General features: G+C 41.4%; 1 protein-coding gene across 1 annotated transcript in view; it reads left to right on the plus strand.

The window, feature by feature from the left end:
• TRDN (triadin) overlaps positions 1 to 18,751 on the plus strand; it is a 781,460-nt gene that overhangs the window by 366,047 nt on the left and 396,662 nt on the right. The window contains exon 35 of the mRNA XM_063441781.1: positions 2,760 to 2,810. Within this exon, the coding sequence (XP_063297851.1) occupies positions 2,760 to 2,810 (51 nt within the window). The remainder of the gene's footprint in view (positions 1 to 2,759; positions 2,811 to 18,751) is intronic.

Consider the following 18,751-nt stretch of genomic DNA (forward strand, 5'->3'; position numbering starts at 1 on the left):
CTGATACTAATAGCGAAATAATAAAATTAACGATTCTTAGATTGGTTGTGCTTAATTCTGTCTCTATTCAACAGCAAATTAGCAAACCTGCAATCAAGTAGTATAGTCAGGAACAAGCCAAGGTCAGAAAGGTTAAAGAAATACATAATTTGGAGTCGGGGTACTAGAGGACAGAATAAATATAGGCAAGCCAAATAAGTAAACCCAAATACTACATAAGATAAAATATTATGCCCTCCTAAAATATAATATATTTATATGTCAAGGAAAAAAACAGAGAACCACTGCAGAGTTTACGTAGGTCTGTGTCATTCCTACATACCTAAAATGTACACATCTGTTTTAGTGTCTGTGGCAATGTGGAACACGGATTGATGAAAGGATAAAAGGTTGGGTAAGCACTAAAGGATGCAGTGGAGCAGTCGTCTACATGAAGCACTGAAAGACAATGAGCATCTGAAACCCCTAAAGTTAGGCTATAGGAGCCAGGGCCCCAGATAACATTAAATGAAGAATGCAAGTAAGAAAACTGAGAAAATACTTGCAATCCGTAAAGTTGAATAGAAGGTTCAGGCAGTCGCAGAATCTTATAAAATTCAGACTGTAACAGGAACATCAAGCCAAAAATGGTAACATTTAGGCCAGCTATATCCTTTGTCCTGTCCTCTGAGCATTTGGGAGGTATGAACATTTTAACAGATTACACTCATCTGTTAGATTTTCTGCGCGAACAAGCTGGTACAAAAAAAGCATGCAGGAAATATAAAAGCATATAGTAAGAATATAGTAATTTATTTCAAGAAAATTATATTGCAGAAAAAACAGCACATTTGAGATGCTCACATAGGTCACTTGTTAGGCTAAGTTTAATATATTATGCTAAGTTTAATATATTAGGCTAAGTTTAATATATTATCTTTTGATTTTGGGTTTTGCAGTAGAGATTAAGTTGTTTCATCTATTGAGGTTATGACTATTGAATTACATATGTACTGTATTAGCCTGTAAAGCAAGCATGTAAAACATGCGGCCCGTGCTCTCCCGGCCACAAGAGGGCAGAGTGGCTGTGTGTCTGCTGTGTCAGACCAGAGCAGCCACTCCCCCTTCCCTCCTGCTCGCAGTGCCAGAGGAGCGTCTGGCTTCCTTTACCAGGGCTGGAGCTAGAGCTGGAGGATGGACAGCAAATTGTAAGGTAGGAGAAGAGGGGCACTCTATTAATTTGAGGTAGGGAGGGGGCACTGTATTGATTTGGGGGAGGGATGGTGCCAGTGTATTAATTTGAGGGAGGGCAGTGTATTAATTTGAAGGAGGGGGCACTGTATTAATCTGATAGTGGGAGGGTGCAATATTAATTTGGGGGAGGGAGGGGGCCAGTGTATTAATTTGAGGGAGGGAGGGGGCCAGTGTGTTAATTTGGGGGGAGGGCAGTGCAGAGTGGTGGTGGTGGGTGGCAGTGTATTCAATTAGAGAGGGAAGGGGCAGTGTATTAACCTGGGGGAGGAAGAGGGCCAGTGCATTACATTGGGGAGTGGTGGCAGTGTATTAATGGGAGGGAGGGTGCAGTGTATTAATTTGGGGAAGTCAGGGTGCCATTGTATTAAATTGGCGAAGGGTGGGGGGCAGTGCATTTATTTGAGGGAGGGAGGGGGCCAGTGTATTAGAGGGGCGGGGGGCAGTGTGTTAAATTGGGGGGAGGGAGGGACGCAAGTGTATTAAAATAGAGTGGTGTGAGTGAGGGCAGTCTATTCAATTAGAGTGGAGGGAGGATGGGCAGTGTATTAGATTAAGGGGCAATGTATTATATTGGGTGAAGTGGGCAATGGATGGTGGAGTGGATGAGTGGAGGGAGGAGGGGTAGTGTGTTGGATTTGGGGGCAATGTGCTAGAGTGGGAGGAGGACCAGTGTGTTAGATTGGGTCTGCATGGAAGTGCTGAATGCCCCCCATGGAGATGCTGTTTGGCCGCGCAGCTTTTTGCCACACATGTACAATAGCCTCCCAATGCTTTCCTATGGGAAAGCATTGGATTGGCTGAATCAAGTTTGATGATCTCAGCGAAAGTGAAGAACACACTCATAGAACTTCAAAATCAACAAGATAACGTCATTTGTTTTTTTACTGCTGTGCAACAGCATACATTCACCATGTCCCTTCCCTTATGCAAATGCATTTCTTAAAATAAATTCGCTCTTTTGTTTATTTTGAAGCCCTACGAGTGCGAGGATGTCCAGTGTCAGTTAGACAACTTTTTTATACTGTACTTTTCTAAATAAACCGACATTTCTGTGGAAACTGGAGTTTGTTTATTTTTGCGGCCCACATAAAAGTAAACCTTGTTTATTTGGCCCGTCTTAGCCTTTGAGTTTGACATGCTTGCTCTAAAGCAATAGTTCACAATTTTGCTTTAATAGGCCACCAATGGGTAATGTTATTGACATTTATGCTGAAACCAATCCTAGAAACCAAGTAGAAATTGCTATCAATGATAATATTTCACAAAGGCTGTGAGCTAAAACCTTGTTACACTAACAATTGCTTGTCTATTCTATTCAAATAACCGTGTAAGGGGTGGGATGGGGAAATTTTAATTATGGGTAGAAACTTATATGACAACTATGTTTGTGAAACCATTGCTTAAGTAAATATAATTATGCAGGCTGGTCTGATGTACAGTATCACATTTCAGAAAGCTGTAAAACTGGCAAATAATCTATATGTAAAATATGACATTTAGAGTTGTTTTTGCTTCTTTCATCACAGAACATGTAAAGACTACCACGCACAAAGAAGAAGCCGTTAAACCAGCTCAAGGTAGGGCATCTAACTTGTCAATGTTTAATATCTGGTCTTCAAAACAAATTCAGCAGCATTGGACATTTTCTAAGCTTAACAGTGCCACCTTGTGACTAGATATAGTGCAGCAAGATTTTAAGACTTTTTTTTAATACAAAGAACATGAAAGTGTAGATCCTTTTTTTTTTTTTTTTTTTTTTTTTGAGAAAATAATGCTGTTGGTATGTTTTATTTTGGTTGTTTTATGTATACACACATACACACATCTGAAAATATGATGCAACAAAGCCCAGTTGTTCAGCTATCCTTTTATTTTGCTTTTGAAAAAGCACAAAGCAGAGTTTCCTGTTCACTCATCCTCAAAATAGATGTAAAGAATACAACAACAATATTACTATATACATACATATACGCATTACACTTAGATGGGCAAGGTATCTTTATTTTTCCTGGAGTTAATTAATCAAAATAACTCCTAAAATTCCACGAGACATATAGATGAGTATCAGAATTCTTTATGATTTTTTTGAGGATTTTATGGGGGATTAAATAAAGCACTGAAATGGGAATCTTTTTTTTTTTTTCAATGAAAATTATTATCACCAGGATTTCTTTACAAAATATTGAAATTGTAAAACACCATTAACAGTTTCTAATGACATTTTCTAGAATGTCAGAATCTTACAAATAGTTTACTAGCAAAATGAATTAATTTCATTTAAATTTTTCCAGATACACATTGTAACACAATCTTTATTTGAATAATTGCACAAAATAATGTGATATATTAATATGCAAATGGTCCATGAAAAATGCTATAGAAAATCACAACACATGTTAGTGCCTAAGGTAAGTTGTGCCTGCATTACACTGCTACAAATCCCTGTCCATTAGAACCATCTGCTCTATGTGCATACAAGCTGGCAACACTCAAAACTATGGTCTCATTTATACACCTACTTGTTCTCAACTTAATATGGCTATTGTAGACCTACATTAAATAATACTTCTCACTTGAATTTTTCTTTATTTACATAAGTTCAATGGGAAGGTTTGGGCTAAAAATGCATTTAATTCAATTGAAATATGCATTTGTTTTTCAACTTTTCTTTCAAATTAATTTAGAAAGCCCTTAAAATCTTATTCTTCAAGTTGTACAACAACGCTGATCCATCCATTATTTGCCAGCACATATCCCCTTGGTGATTCTCAGTAGTAGGTGCATTGCTAGGAAGGCAGGCTCTACTATGCTGGATCCTGAAGTGTGTCCTAAAAAGCCCAGGAATAATTTGTTTCAACATCTATCAATGCAAATTCCAAGTCTCTTTCAATATTTAGAGAGGAATATCAGCACCAATTACATAATTTGCAACAGAGTCACAGGTTTTAATGCAAAGTGTATAGGTTTGAAGCTAAAGTAAGTTTGAGGCGAATGGTACAGGTTCAGGGTGATTACAGAACATATGGAGTTTATAAGTAAAGTAGAGCATTCTTCACCTTTTATCTCTGTCAATATTATATTGTATGTCAATCATGTCAATTTCTCCTAGTCTATAAAAGTAAATCATTGTGCAATATGTTGACACAATTTAAATGCAACAACTACAACCAATAGTAAAATAATTTGATTTATATAATAATAATAATTTATTAATGAGAAATGTGCGTTTCACCCGGCGATCATAACCGGGATCATCAGGAGTGATGATTCTGGTTACGATTGCTGGGTGAAACGTGCATAGAGTGCGGACCTTGGGTGTTCCCTGGAGCTGGCTAGCTTTTTTCACTTATGATTTTTTGCTTTAGGTTAAGACTCTCCATTCACCCATTTAGTCTTTTTTAGTTCTTCATACTTTATGTAGAAATTTATATTTTAAGTGGAAACTGTTACAACGTTTAGTTATACAGATCTGGGATATTCTGTATTTACTCTGGGTTACTCAGGAGGGCTGTCAAATATGTAGGGACTAGAAAATCAATTTTTATTAACTTTATACTATTTTAGGGACTAGCCGACGCACATACCTCTTCTTGTGAGCCCATATATTGCAGGATAATCTACACTTATGTGCTCTTTCCATAGGGAGTTTGTATGTGGCATATGGACAAACTAGGAGGCAGTTAATCATACTGCCACACACTATTTTCCTTAGCATTCTGTCCGGTTTGAATATTCTGTATGCATGTTTTTCCCATTTTGACTTTGGGAGTAACATACTGGCACTTGGTCCTTGGGGTTCTACTATCCAGGTTTTCTTAGAGACTAGTTACTCTGAGTTTCAGATTTATACGTTTCTTCTTGTCATTAGACAATAAATTTTATTTTATTTTTGTTCAGTTGTACCTTTTGGTTTGATGCACTTCTTTTTGGTTTGATCACTGTTTTTGTTTGTATTGAAATTTCTATTAAAAGCTATATTTTATCTATTTCTAGTGTTTCACTACTCCACGTTTCTCATTAGAAACTGCTAAGTGCTTTCTTCCGGTAAATAGCTCTGTCTGGACAAAACAGCTATCTGTATTATATTGAATGTGCTTATATAGGCCCTAGAATAATTTCTGAGTCCACCCAGGGCCTGCGCGCCCATTAGGTGGCACAAGCGCCCACCTTAGGGAGCACCAGCCCGGGGATCACTAGATTAGAGTGACCGACAGGAGGTGGGCGCACCGTGGTACAGGAACTTCTGTTTCCTGTACCCGGCCGGACTAAAAGGAAGTGCTCACTGAGAGAACACTTCCTGTCAGTCCGGCCGGGTACAGAAAACTGAAGCTCTTGTACCACAGTCTGCTCTGCTCGGCCATCTACCAGAAAGATAGGAGACACACCCGGGATCAAGGGGGGGGAGAGGGGCATTAAGGGATCAGGGGAAGGAACGCTATGGGACAGGGGAGGGGGGAGAAACACTATGGGACAGGGGAGGGGGGAGAACACTATGGGACAAGGGGAAGAACACTATGGAAGACGGGGGAAAACACTAAGGGGGAAGGAGAAAAGAACACTATGGAAGACGGGGGAAAACACTAAGGGGGAAGGAGAAAAGAACACTATGGAAGACGGGGGAAACACTAAGGGGGAGGGAGGAAAGAACACTATGGGACGGGGGAGAATACTATGGGACAGGGGAGTGGGGGGAAATAAAACTAAAAAAGAGGGAAGGGAGAGGAACACTAGGGGGGAGAGAGAAGAACATTAAGGGGGGCACTAAGCTACATGGGATGGAAGGGAAGAGGAACATCAGTGCAAGGGGAGAAACCACTGAGGGAAATGGGGGGGGGGGGGCACTACAAAACATAAGGTGGAGCTGATTGGAACAACCTATAGTACAAATCGGTGGAAATAAAACACAGCAAAAAAAATAGTGCAATATTGCCAAAAAAATGTAGCATTATAATAAATACAATTTGAAGTGTCACTTACAAGTGGAGAGCCATTAACATCATATGGATCAGATATAAAGTATGGAAGGACACTTTAAGGATGTCTAACTCCTTTTGTCTGCCCGCTCCTCTGTGTGTGGCTCTATCAGTATAGACACAGGATGCTGGAGATGTTTCTTCAAAGAGATTCAAAGAGATTCTTTATTGTATAATAAAATCAAATGAATGAATAATATTGATGAATAAAAAGGTAAAAACCTTGATTGGTATGTAGACAATATAGTCCTAGAAGTCCAAAATAGTCCAAAAGGCGTTTCTCCCCTGTGATGGGGCTTCATCAGTTGGTCGACCTTAAAGTGTCCTTCCACGCTTTCCATCCGAGCCATATGACGTTCCAAATTTTATTAACTATAACGCTACCTGTTCTGGTAATATTGCACTGTTTTTTTGCTGTGTTTTATTTCCACAGATTTGTACTATATGTTGTTCCAATCAGCTCCACCTTATGTATACAAAAAAACAGTCCTGCTCTCAAACTCCCATCACTCCTGGGTTGCAGCAATGACCATAGTAGCCCCAATACACAATAAAAACCAAATACAAAATAAGGAACACATGGGATGGGCGGCAGCATTGTAACATAGCTGTGTGATACAAAAGTGAATACAAATATAAAAAAAACAAGTCCTGCGCTCAAACTCCCATCACTTCTGGGCGGCAGCAATGACCATTGTACACATCAGCCCTAATACATACAGTAAAAACCAAAGAAGACCTTATGTATGTATATCTTGTGTATTTTATAGAGGTGGTTTAGGGGGTACCACTCAAGGTGTATGGAGCTTTCCTATTTTTTACTTTAAATTGTGCACTTTTTTTTATATTGAATGAAGCACTAAAGTTGTAAAAAAAAACACCGGCCCCAGGGCTAGATGACCTGCCACTGTCATACTTACGCACGTTCCGTGATATCCTCTTCCCGAGGCTCCTGAAGGGTATATTTAGTTATTTTAGAGAGCGCCTTTACCTGCTTTTTCTATTTACATTCCTGAAGGGTATCAATTCAATCCAGACAGGGGGGCAGTTCTCCAAGGAGTCAATGGCCGCGGTGATGACAATCAAACCAAAGGAGGGTGAGGACCCAGCCAGCTGCTTAAGCTATCGGCCTATCTCGCTCCTGAATGCAGAGCTCAAATTGTTCACAAAAGTGATGGCCCTCTGACTATCGAGGCCCCTGCCGGGTCTGATCCACCCTGACCAGGTGGGTTTTATCCTGTGATGTGATGGGCACGATAACACTATCAGAGCGCTGAACATCATCCACGCTGCCCGGTCAAAAAAAAAGAACTGGTGCTTCTCTCCACAGATGCGGAGAAGGCGTTTGACCTGGGTAGACTGGCATTACCTAACATCAACACTGTAACACATGGGAATCGGACCACTTATGCGAGCATGGGTGCAGTCACTATACACGACCCCCACAGCCAGAATCCGCATCAGTGGAGCATTAACCGCCCCATTCCCTATTCAAAATGGCACGCGCCAGGGGTGCCCCTGTCTCCCCCCTCCTGTTTACCCTCTCTCTTAAACCCTTTATGGAGGTGGTCAGATGGGACAGGGGTATTATGGGGTTCACCTCGAGTAAGGGGGAGCACCACGTAGCAGCATACGCAGATGATATGTTCTTCTTCCTGGAGCAACCCAGGGTATCCCTACCTAACCTGCTGGAGTCTTTTAGGCAGTTCAGTCAAGTCTCCAACCTGAAATTGAACATGGATAAGTCAGAGGAGCTACACCTATTGCATGACCCGGTTTCCACCACATTCCTTCAGGTGCAGTTCCCCTTCACTTGGTGCAAGCATAAACTGAGATACCTGGGCACTCTGCTGACATGAGACCTCACCCAGTTGTACCGGCTGAACTATCTTCCCTTGCTAACCACACTACAAAAAGACATGCAATGCTGGATCCCCCAATACGTCTCATGGTTCGGCCGGACCAATGCGGTCAAGCTGAATATTATACCTATTCCAAACCATCCCGATCACCATCCCTAGGATATTCTTTAGCTCCCTAACCACGATGATACAGAAGTTTGTGTGGCCCTCCTGGAACTGCACAAACCAACCGGGAGAGTGGGTCTCCCATCAATAGTAAAGTATTACCATGCCGCCCACCTACATAGGTGTCTAGACTGGCATGTTCACCCCACAAAGAAGCAATGGGTGGACATGGAAATCCAACAAGCTGAGGGTAGGATCCCGTCCGCACTCTGGATGGGTAATCAGACACTGAGAACCCTGCACACAAATAACCCTCTGATAGATGCCACACTGGACATCTGGTGTGCACTCCATTTCCAACTACTGACGACATCGCCTAACCCACTTATCCCAATCACGAATAATCCAGACCTGGTGGTTGGGTTGAGTGCACGAGACCTGATGGGACTCCAGCACATGGACTGGACATACATGCACCAATGGTGCACATCCACCCAGCTTAAGACCATCACTGTGTTGATGAAGGACAGACAACTGAAAAAAATAGAGCAGTACCGCTACCACCAAGTAAAAACATACAGATACAAAGACCACTGACACAATATGAGGCGCTATGCACTAGGAGGGTACAAGTCTCAAGGGGAATCTCTACCATGTATGCACTGCTCATGTCATATAGAGGCGAAATAAAACTTGGGTACACAAGTAAATGGGAGAAGGAAACGGGAGTCATCTTCTCAGACCAGGAATGGGACAAAATCTTTACCAGCACACACAAATGCTCCATAAGCTTTAAGTTCCAGGAACTGAGCTACAAGCTGCTAACACTCTGGTACCGGACACTAGACGTCCTGTACTAAATGCATGCGGATAACCCATGGGAGTGCTGGCAATGTGGACAGGTAGGGGGGACTGGCCTCCACTGGACTGGGACACACGGTGCACTACCAGGGCGAGATGGGGTAGGGGGCGGAGAGGGGCAGCCACGAACACAAAGCCCCCCAATCATTATCCCCCTTCCCCTCTCCCCTCTCTTCCACTGTCTCTCTCTATTTCTCACCCTCTCCTCCTTTCTCCCTGACCCATTTCTACATTCTTCGCAGTTGATTGCTCCCTCGGCCTGTACATCGCTACAGACGAGATACACAACATTGATATAACGACTGATAGGGAAGGTTAACTAGTTATTGACCAATAGTGATGTACCGAACTGTTCGCTGGCGAATAGTTCCCGGCGAACATAGCATGTTCGCGTCCGCCACCGCGGGCGAACACATGCGGTGTTCGGTCCGCCCCCTATTCGTCATCATTGAGTAAACTCTGTACCTCACAGTCAGCAGACACATTACAGCCAATCAGCAGCACACCCTCCCTAGCAGACCCTCCCACCTACTGGACAGCATCCATTTTAGATTAATTCGGAAGCTGCAACCATTTTTTATTTTTTTTCAATTTTTTTTTTTAGTGCATATAAATGTTACAAGTAGATACTACCCCCAGACACTCTGTGTTACTGCAGATACTCCCTCCAGACACCCTGTGTTACTGCAGATACTCCCCCCAGACACTCTGTGTTACTGCAGATACTCCCTCCAGACACTGACACAGAGCAGAATAGGGACTGTTCCCCCTACATAGGGTCACTTGGCAGATATGGATTGACACCTATCCTAAGGATCCCTGATAAACACTGACACGGAGCCCTCCATGGGTGAAGATGGATTAATATTTTTTTGTGCTCGGGTTTTTTATTTTATTTTTAAGTTCGATGGGTATGATGGCTTTTTATTTGGCCTTTTTTGGGGCTAAAAAAAATGAAGATTTTAGAAGAAGAAGACGTTGAATAGTAAGTTGAATTTTACTTTACAGGGTAGTAATTTTATTCCCCCTTCACTATTTTTTAGGGTGAAGGGGGTAGGTAGGGGCTTTTTTATTTGGTTGTGTGACTAGGGGCTTGGGGACACACACTGCATACACACTATACACACACTGCACACACTATACACACACTACACACAATATACACACACTATGCACACAATATACACACACACTGTACACACTATACACACACTGTACACACTATGCACACACACACTACACACACTGCATACACACACTACACACACTGCATACACACTGCACACACTATACACACACTATACACACACTGCACACACTATACACACTATACACACACTACACACACACACTGTACACACTATGCACACACTGCATACACTATGCACACACTATACACACACACTACATACACACTGCACACACTGCACACATTATACACACACTACACACACTATACACACAATATACACACACACTGTACACACTATGCACACACTGCACACACTGCATACACTATGCACACACTATACACACACACACACTACACACACTGCATACACACACTATACACACTATATACACACACTGCACACACTATACACACTATACACACACACTATACACACTCACTATACACACAATATACACACGCTGTACACACTATACACACTCACTATACACACAATATACACACACTTTACACACTATACACACACTGCATAAACATACATTTAAAAAAAATTGCAGCTGTTTTTTACATTTCAAAGTTGGGGAGGGGGGTGCCAAATAAAGGATCCGCCCCGGGTGCCAAATGCTCCAGGTACGCCCCTGTATAGAGGGGAGCCATGTTACTCTGTATATAGAGAGGAGCCATGTTTACACTGTATATAGAGGGGAGCCATGTTACTCTGTATATAGAGGGGAGCCATGTTACTCTGTATATAGAGAGGAGCCATGTTTACACTGTATATAGAGGGGGGGCCATGTTACTCTGTATATAGAGGGGAGCCATGTTACTCTGTATATAGAGGGGAGCCATGTTACTCTGTATATAGAGGGGAGCCATGTTACACTGTATATAGAGGGAGCCATGTTACTCTGTATATAGAGGGGAGCCATGTTACACTGTATATAGAGGGAGCCATGTTACTCTGTATATAGAGGGAGCCATGTTTACACTGTATATAGAGGGGAGCCATGTTTACACAGTATACAGAGGGAGCCATGTTACTCTGTATATAGAGGGGAGCCATGTTACACTGTATATAGAGGGAGCCATGTTACTCTGTATATAGAGGGGAGCCATGTTTACACAGTATACAGAGGGAGCCATGTTACGCTGTATATAGAGGGGAGCCATGTTACTCTGTATATAGAGAGGAGCCATGTTTACACTGTATATAGAGGGGAGCCATGTTACTCTGTATATAGAGGGGAGCCATGTTACTCTGTATATAGAGAGGAGCCATGTTTACACTGTATATAGAGGGAGCCATGTTACTCTGTATATAGAGGGAGCCATGTTTACACTGTATATAGAGGGGAGCCATGTTTACACAGTATACAGAGGGAGCCATGTTACTCTGTATATAGAGGGGAGCCATGTTACACTGTATATAGAGGGAGCCATGTTACTCTGTATATAGAGGGAGCCATGTTTACACTTTATATAGAGGGGAGCCATGTTTACACAGTATACAGAGGGAGCCATGTTACTCTGTATATAGAGGGGAACCATGTTACTCTGTATATAGAGAGGAGCCATGTTTACACTGTATATAGAGGGGAGCCATGTTACTCTGTATATAGAGGGGAGCCATGTTACTCTGTATATAGAGAGGAGCCATGTTTACACTGTATATAGAGGGGAGCCATGTTACTCTGTATATAGAGGGGAGCCATGTTACACTGTATATAGAGGGAGCCATGTTACTCTGTATATAGAGGGAGCCATGTTTACACTGTATATAGAGGGGAGCCATGTTTACACAGTATACAGAGGGAGCCATGTTACTCTGTATATAGAGGGGAGCCATGTTACTCTGTATATAGAGAGGAGCCATGTTACACTGTATATAGAGGGAGCCATGTTACTCTGTATATAGAGGGAGCCATGTTTACACTGTATATAGAGGGGAGCCATGTTTACACAGTATACAGAGGGAGCCATGTTACTCTGTATATAGAGGGGAGCCATGTTACACTGTATATAGAGGGAGTTATGCTACTCTGTATATAGAGGGAGCCATGTTTACACTGTATATAGAGGGAGCCATGTTACTCTGTATATAGAGGGGAGCCATGTTACTCTGTATATAGAGAGGAGCCATGTTTACACTGTATATAGAGGGGAGCCATGTTACTCTGTATATAGAGGGGAGCCATGTTACTCTGTATATAGAGGGAGCCATGTTTACACTGTATATAGAGGGGAGCCATGTTTACACAGTATACAGAGGGAGCCATGTTACTCTGTATATAGAGGGGAGCCATGTTACACTGTATATAGAGGGAGCCATGTTACTCTGTATATAGAGGGAGCCATGTTTACACTGTATATAGAGGGGAGCCATGTTTACACAGTATAAAGAGGGAGCCATGTTACTCTGTATATAGAGGGGAGCCATGTTACTCTGTATATAGAGAGGAGCCATGTTTACACTGTATATAGAGGGGAGCCATGTTACTCTGTATATAGAGGGGAGCCATGTTACACTGTATATAGAGGGAGCCATGTTACTCTGTATATAGAGGGAGCCATGTTTACACTGTATATAGAGGGGAGCCATGTTTACACAGTATAAAGAGGGAGCCATGTTACTCTGTATATAGAGGGGAGCCATGTTACTCTGTATATAGAGAGGAGCCATGTTTACACTGTATATAGAGGGGAGCCATGTTACTCTGTATATAGAGGGGAGCCATTTTACACTGTATATAGAGGGAGCCATGTTACTCTGTATATAGAGGGAGCCATGTTTACACTGTATATAGAGGTGAGCCATGTTTACACAGTATACAGAGGGAGCCATGTTACTCTGTATATAGAGGGGAGCCATGTTACTCTGTATATAGAGAGGAGCCATGTTTACACTGTATATAGAGGGGAGCCATGTTACTCTGTATATAGAGGGGAGCCATGTTACTCTGTATATAGAGAGGAGCCATGTTTACACTGTATATAGAGGGAACCATGTTATTATTATTATTATTATTATTATTATTATTGCCATTTATATAGCGCCAACAGATTCCGTAGCGCTTTACAATATTTTGAGAGGGGGGATGTAACAATAAATAAGACAATTACAAGAAAACTTACAGGAACAATAGGTTGAAGAGAACCCTGCTCAAATTAGCTTACAGTCTATAGGAGGTGGGGTATTAGAAACATTAGGATAGGAAATATCAGGTAGGAGTGAAGCAGAGCTGGAGAAGAGAGCAAAGCACTATCCCATAGGAGAGAGCAAGAGACAGGTATGTAAGGGAGAGATTACTCTGGGAGGCCATACGCTTTCCTGAAGAGATGGGTTTTAAGGCCCTTCTTAAATGATTGAAGACTAGGGGAGAGTCTGATGGCAGTAGGCAAGTTATTCCAAAGGAGAGTAGCCGCCCGTGAGAGGTCCTGCAAGCGCGAGTTGGCCGTACGGGTGCGAGCAGCGGTCAGGAGGTGGTCGCGGGCAGAGCGGAGGGTACGAGGAGGGGCATACCTCTGGATCAGTGAAGAGATATAAGAGGGGCTGGAATTGTTCAGTGCTTTAAATGTATGGGTTAGCACTTTGAATTGACTCCTATAGGATACAGGGAGCCAATGTAAGGACTGGCAGAGGGGCGAGGTGTGAGAGGACCGACTGGATAGGAAAATCAGTCTAGCTGCAGCATTCATTACAGACTGTAGCGGGGCAGTACGGCTTTTGGGGAGACCAATCAGGAGAGAGTTACAGAAATCCATGCGGGAAATTACTAGAGCATGGACAAACTCCTTGGTAGCATCTTGCGTAAGAAAGGGGCGGATGCGGGCTATGTTTTTGAGTTGGAACCTACAGGACTTGGCAACAAACTGGATGTGAGACTCAAAGGTGAGACCAGAGTCAAGTATGACGCCAAGACAGCGCGCTTGTAGGGATGGACTTGTGTGGATATCATTGACTTGAAGGGAGAGTGAGAGAGGAGGATCAGTATTAGGAGGAGGAAAGACAAGGAGTTCAGTTTTAGAGAGGTTAAGTTTGAGAAAGCGTGACGACATCCAGTCAGAGATGGAAGAGAGGCAAGCAGTGTCACGTTGCTGGACGGCCGGGGAGAGGTCTGGTGAGGAGAGGTATATCTGAGTGTCATCAGCGTACAGGTGGTAGTTGAATCCAAAAGAGGCAATAAGTTTTCCAAGAGAGGCAGTATAAAGAGAAAATAGAAGGGGACCAAGGACAGAGCCTTGGGGAACTCCAACCGAGACAGGGTTACTCTGTATATAGAGGGAGCCATGTTTACACTGTATATAGAGGGGAGCCATGTTTACACAGTATACAGAGGGAGCCATGTTACTCTGTATATAGAGGGGAGCCATGTTACACTGTATATAGAGGGAGCCATGTTACTCTGTATATAGAGGGAGCCATGTTTACACTGTATATAGAGGGGAGCCATGTTTCACACAGTATAAAGAGGGAGCCATGTTACTCTGTATATAGAGGGGAGCCATGTTACTCTGTATATAGAGAGGAGCCATGTTTACACTGTATATAGAGGGGAGCCATGTTACTCTGTATATAGAGGGGAGCCATGTTACTCTGTATATAGAGAGGAGCCATGTTTACACTGTATATAGAGGGGAGCCATGTTACTCTGTATATAGAGGGGAGCCATGTTACACTGTATATAGAGGGAGCCATGTTACTCTGTATATAGAGGGAGCCATGTTTACACTGTATATAGAGGGGAGCCATGTTTACACAGTATACAGAGGGAGCCATGTTACTCTGTATATAGAGGGAGCCATGTTTACACTGTATATAGAGGACTGTTTGCGGTGCGTTAAACGGGAAGTTTGGTCTGTCACTGTGAAGCGGGCGTAACCCTTACACTACCTGATCGATACAACATCATACCTGATGTTTTAAAGCACGTTATTCCAAACAATTTAGGAATGTTAGGTGATTTCTGCCCTTTATGGATTAAAACCAGACTCTGCATCAACTATGTAATTTTCCATGGGAGTTTTGCCATGGATCCCCCTCCGGCATGCCACAGTCCAGGTGTTAGTCCCCTTGAAACAACTTTTCCATCACTATTGTGGCCAGAAAGAGTCCCTGTGTGTTTTAAAATTCGCCTGTCCATTGAAGTCTATGGCGGTTCGCACGGTTCGCCCGTTCGCGAACATTTGCGGAAGTTCGCGTTCGCCGTTCGCGAACCGAAAATTTCGGGTTCGCGACAACACTATTGACCAAACTTGCAGCTATGACCACAGCCAAAATAAAGGGCTGATGACCCAACCCCTTATCAGGGACATGAACCATGACTGGAAATGCTGGTCCTAACGTACGTAATGATTCCACATGCACCGGTAGACAACCACAGACAACCACGCACACAAGATGTATACTAGACACAAGACAGCGGAGAAAGGCCACAAATGCCCACGAGGCGGAAAGCAGTTTTCTACTTAATTAAAAGACAAGCCCACGTTACGGGAATATGTTCATGGTCAAAAAGCAATGTCAATACTGCTATACTTATACCCTACTGTTGTTCTGTGATGAAACAAACAAAATGTCAAACAATAATACAAAACATAAATAAAGATTGTAAAAAAAAAAAAAATGGATCCTGTGCCGGACAAGTTTTGCTAAATTGCTTCTTTCATCTATATTTACTTCACTCCAGTTTGTCTGTATTTAAATTTGTGCCAATCCACTCTTCCAGGTTCATTTGAAGTCTATTACATAATTGGGTTAGAGAAGGGCCAATTAATTCAATCTCATAGCTGCCTTAGAGAATTGGAAATTCAAAGTAAATTTCCAATTTAAGACCACAGTAGCTGATCTTGAATTCCCACACTTTTTTACTTTAGTGAGTAGCACTGATTGCAGACGACAATGTCATGCCTCAAAGTACAGTACCTGCTTTTTAGGAGAGGGAAGGTCTAAGGGTTTAAGACAGTCAATGGTATCTCAGCAGTTAGTATTCCTATATAAATGCACTTCAGCTCACATTGAATTACTGACAATTCTTACTTTAGTGAATAACTCTGACAGTGTGCGGTAGAAAAGGCATTTAGAATATTTTTGTGCTATAAAGAGTGACTGATAAGACCTAGCTGGTAAATTGTGTTTCTCTGCCTAACAAAGACAAACACTGGAGTGGAGAAGTAGTAATTTGTACAGGCACTCTTCCATCCAAACAGGTGCTGGTATCTAGGTAGCTCACTCTGAATACCCCAAAAGTACATACAATTAAACATATGATACCACACTCTGAAATGCTTAGATACGTCTGTATTGGTACGTATTGCCACACTCAATAAATACTTGTTCAAAGTTTTTTTATTCAATTGCTATGCCAAAAAACAGATAATCAATTAAACCAATGTAATCTATACAATCAGTTATATACACCTCATCCTCGTTCAGAAGTTTTTATTCAATTATTATGCCAAAAAACAGATAATCAATTAAACCAATGTAATTTATACAGTCTATATACCTTATCATACCATATCCACTGTGGTTATCTTTGATACAACAAATGTGACTAATTAAACCCCAATTGACTGGAGTGGAGAAGAAGGTTACATGGTAAAAGGGGGAGTAATTTCTGTTTTGCAATATATATATATATATATATATATATATATATATATATATATATATATATATATATAAGTTGAAAGTAAGCATCTTTACCTCAGCACACAACCAATATTTTGAGATTCCATATAAAATCAGGCATGTTGTTTATTTCTATCAGATTAGAATATTTGATAGGTGGGGGGGAGGGGCGGGTCATGCCTGTGTGGATGCACTGATTGGAAATTAAAGTTAAACCACAACCTTATAGCTATTTAAGGGATGATTGAGACACACAGCAAAACCTGTATCTAGGTATTGCAGATTAATATACATATTATGGAACTGCTACATTTGGAACAGTGATCTTTTGGAGAATATATTTCATTACAGTTCATGTCTTCAACTACACCATAATTGACAGGTAGGACCCCTCTATTTCCCTTGTCATCTTCAAAATATCACATCATATTAGAAGATGAAAAGGAGGATTACTGACCAAACTGAAAAAAAAATGAAGACGTGGCATAGCACACAAATATTGGCTAGATGTTAAGGAACTGCTTGGTCTATTCGTTGACCAAAGTGATATGACAACCACATGCCTATATGACTAATTATAATAACACCCATGGCCTCTCCTTTAGAAGAGATGAGTAGGGCAATAGCCCTGGGCTCCTGTGATATAAAGGACCCTACAAGTTGGAGCACCATAATCTGAACTGCAAAGTAACCTGCATTCTAAGAAAAAAAAACACCCAGTGAGACATATAGTTAGGATACCACTACATGTTTGTAGTTTATCGAACTGCCTACTTCCCAACATTTTTTCCAACTTCTATATTCTATCTATTGGATGCATCATCAAAGAGGGCAATACAGTCACAAATAAATGCAAATATAGTGCATACATGTCTTACATACTTCCCAATGGACAAACAGAGCAGCTTCAATTTTGGGTGCGGGGTGGTTCTGAGAAAATTTAGGTGACTTACTAATAACAATTTATGGAATTTAAATGTAATCTAGATCAAGGACCATATATATTATTTACTGATTTATAAACACATTTATTTTGTAATTTAAAGACACATTACTATGGGTATTATTACTATGGAGCTCAATTGTACACTCAGACATGTGAACAATATGTATTTCCTAGAAAAAAAGAGACATTAGGATAAAAAAAAAAAAGAGGGACAACTGGATGGATCCCAAAATAGAGACTGTCTTTCCTAAATAAGAACACTTGTGAGATATGTGAATTAAAAGCAGTGTGCACTCTGTTTTTGGAGCTTAGACTGTGTGCACAGTTTGAAAAATACATCTTTTTGGTATGAAGGGGCAGGCTTATAATGCAACATTCTGCAAAACATGTATTTGTTTGTGTAACAAGTATAAAGATTTAAGCTTGCAAAATACAGCATATTAATGGGGTCAAGAACTATCAAATGCATTACATCAGTATTGGTGTTTGCAGTTATTGATTTTTGCATTTCCATTAATTATTTTAAACCCACAAGACGGTGGTAGCTATTTTATTTCACCAGTTATCTATAGGTACGTATTTGTCAGTTAGTACTATATGTATGAAAAACGACTACCGATTACAGTTCAATGAATACTTAAAGTATAATGAACCCACTGGTTTTTAGACCCTAGGTCAGTGGTTCCCAAACCAGTCCACATGGCCCACCAACAGTCCAGGTTTTATGTATTTACTGGTTTTATTCTAATGGATATACTGACAAAACTTGGACTCTCGGTGGGTCTTGTGAAACACTGCCCGTCCTTATAATTAAAGACTTTTACTATTCATAATGGGTCAAAAATGTCCCATATGTGGCGTCTGTTCATATCTTGTGATCATCTGCACAACCAAAATAAAGAATAATAAAAAAAAAAAAAACATGTATCTCAGGAAACCATGCTTCAA

Source organism: Pelobates fuscus, chromosome 2 (assembly GCF_036172605.1).
Source record: "Pelobates fuscus isolate aPelFus1 chromosome 2, aPelFus1.pri, whole genome shotgun sequence".
NCBI classification, from domain to species: domain Eukaryota; kingdom Metazoa; phylum Chordata; class Amphibia; order Anura; family Pelobatidae; genus Pelobates; species Pelobates fuscus.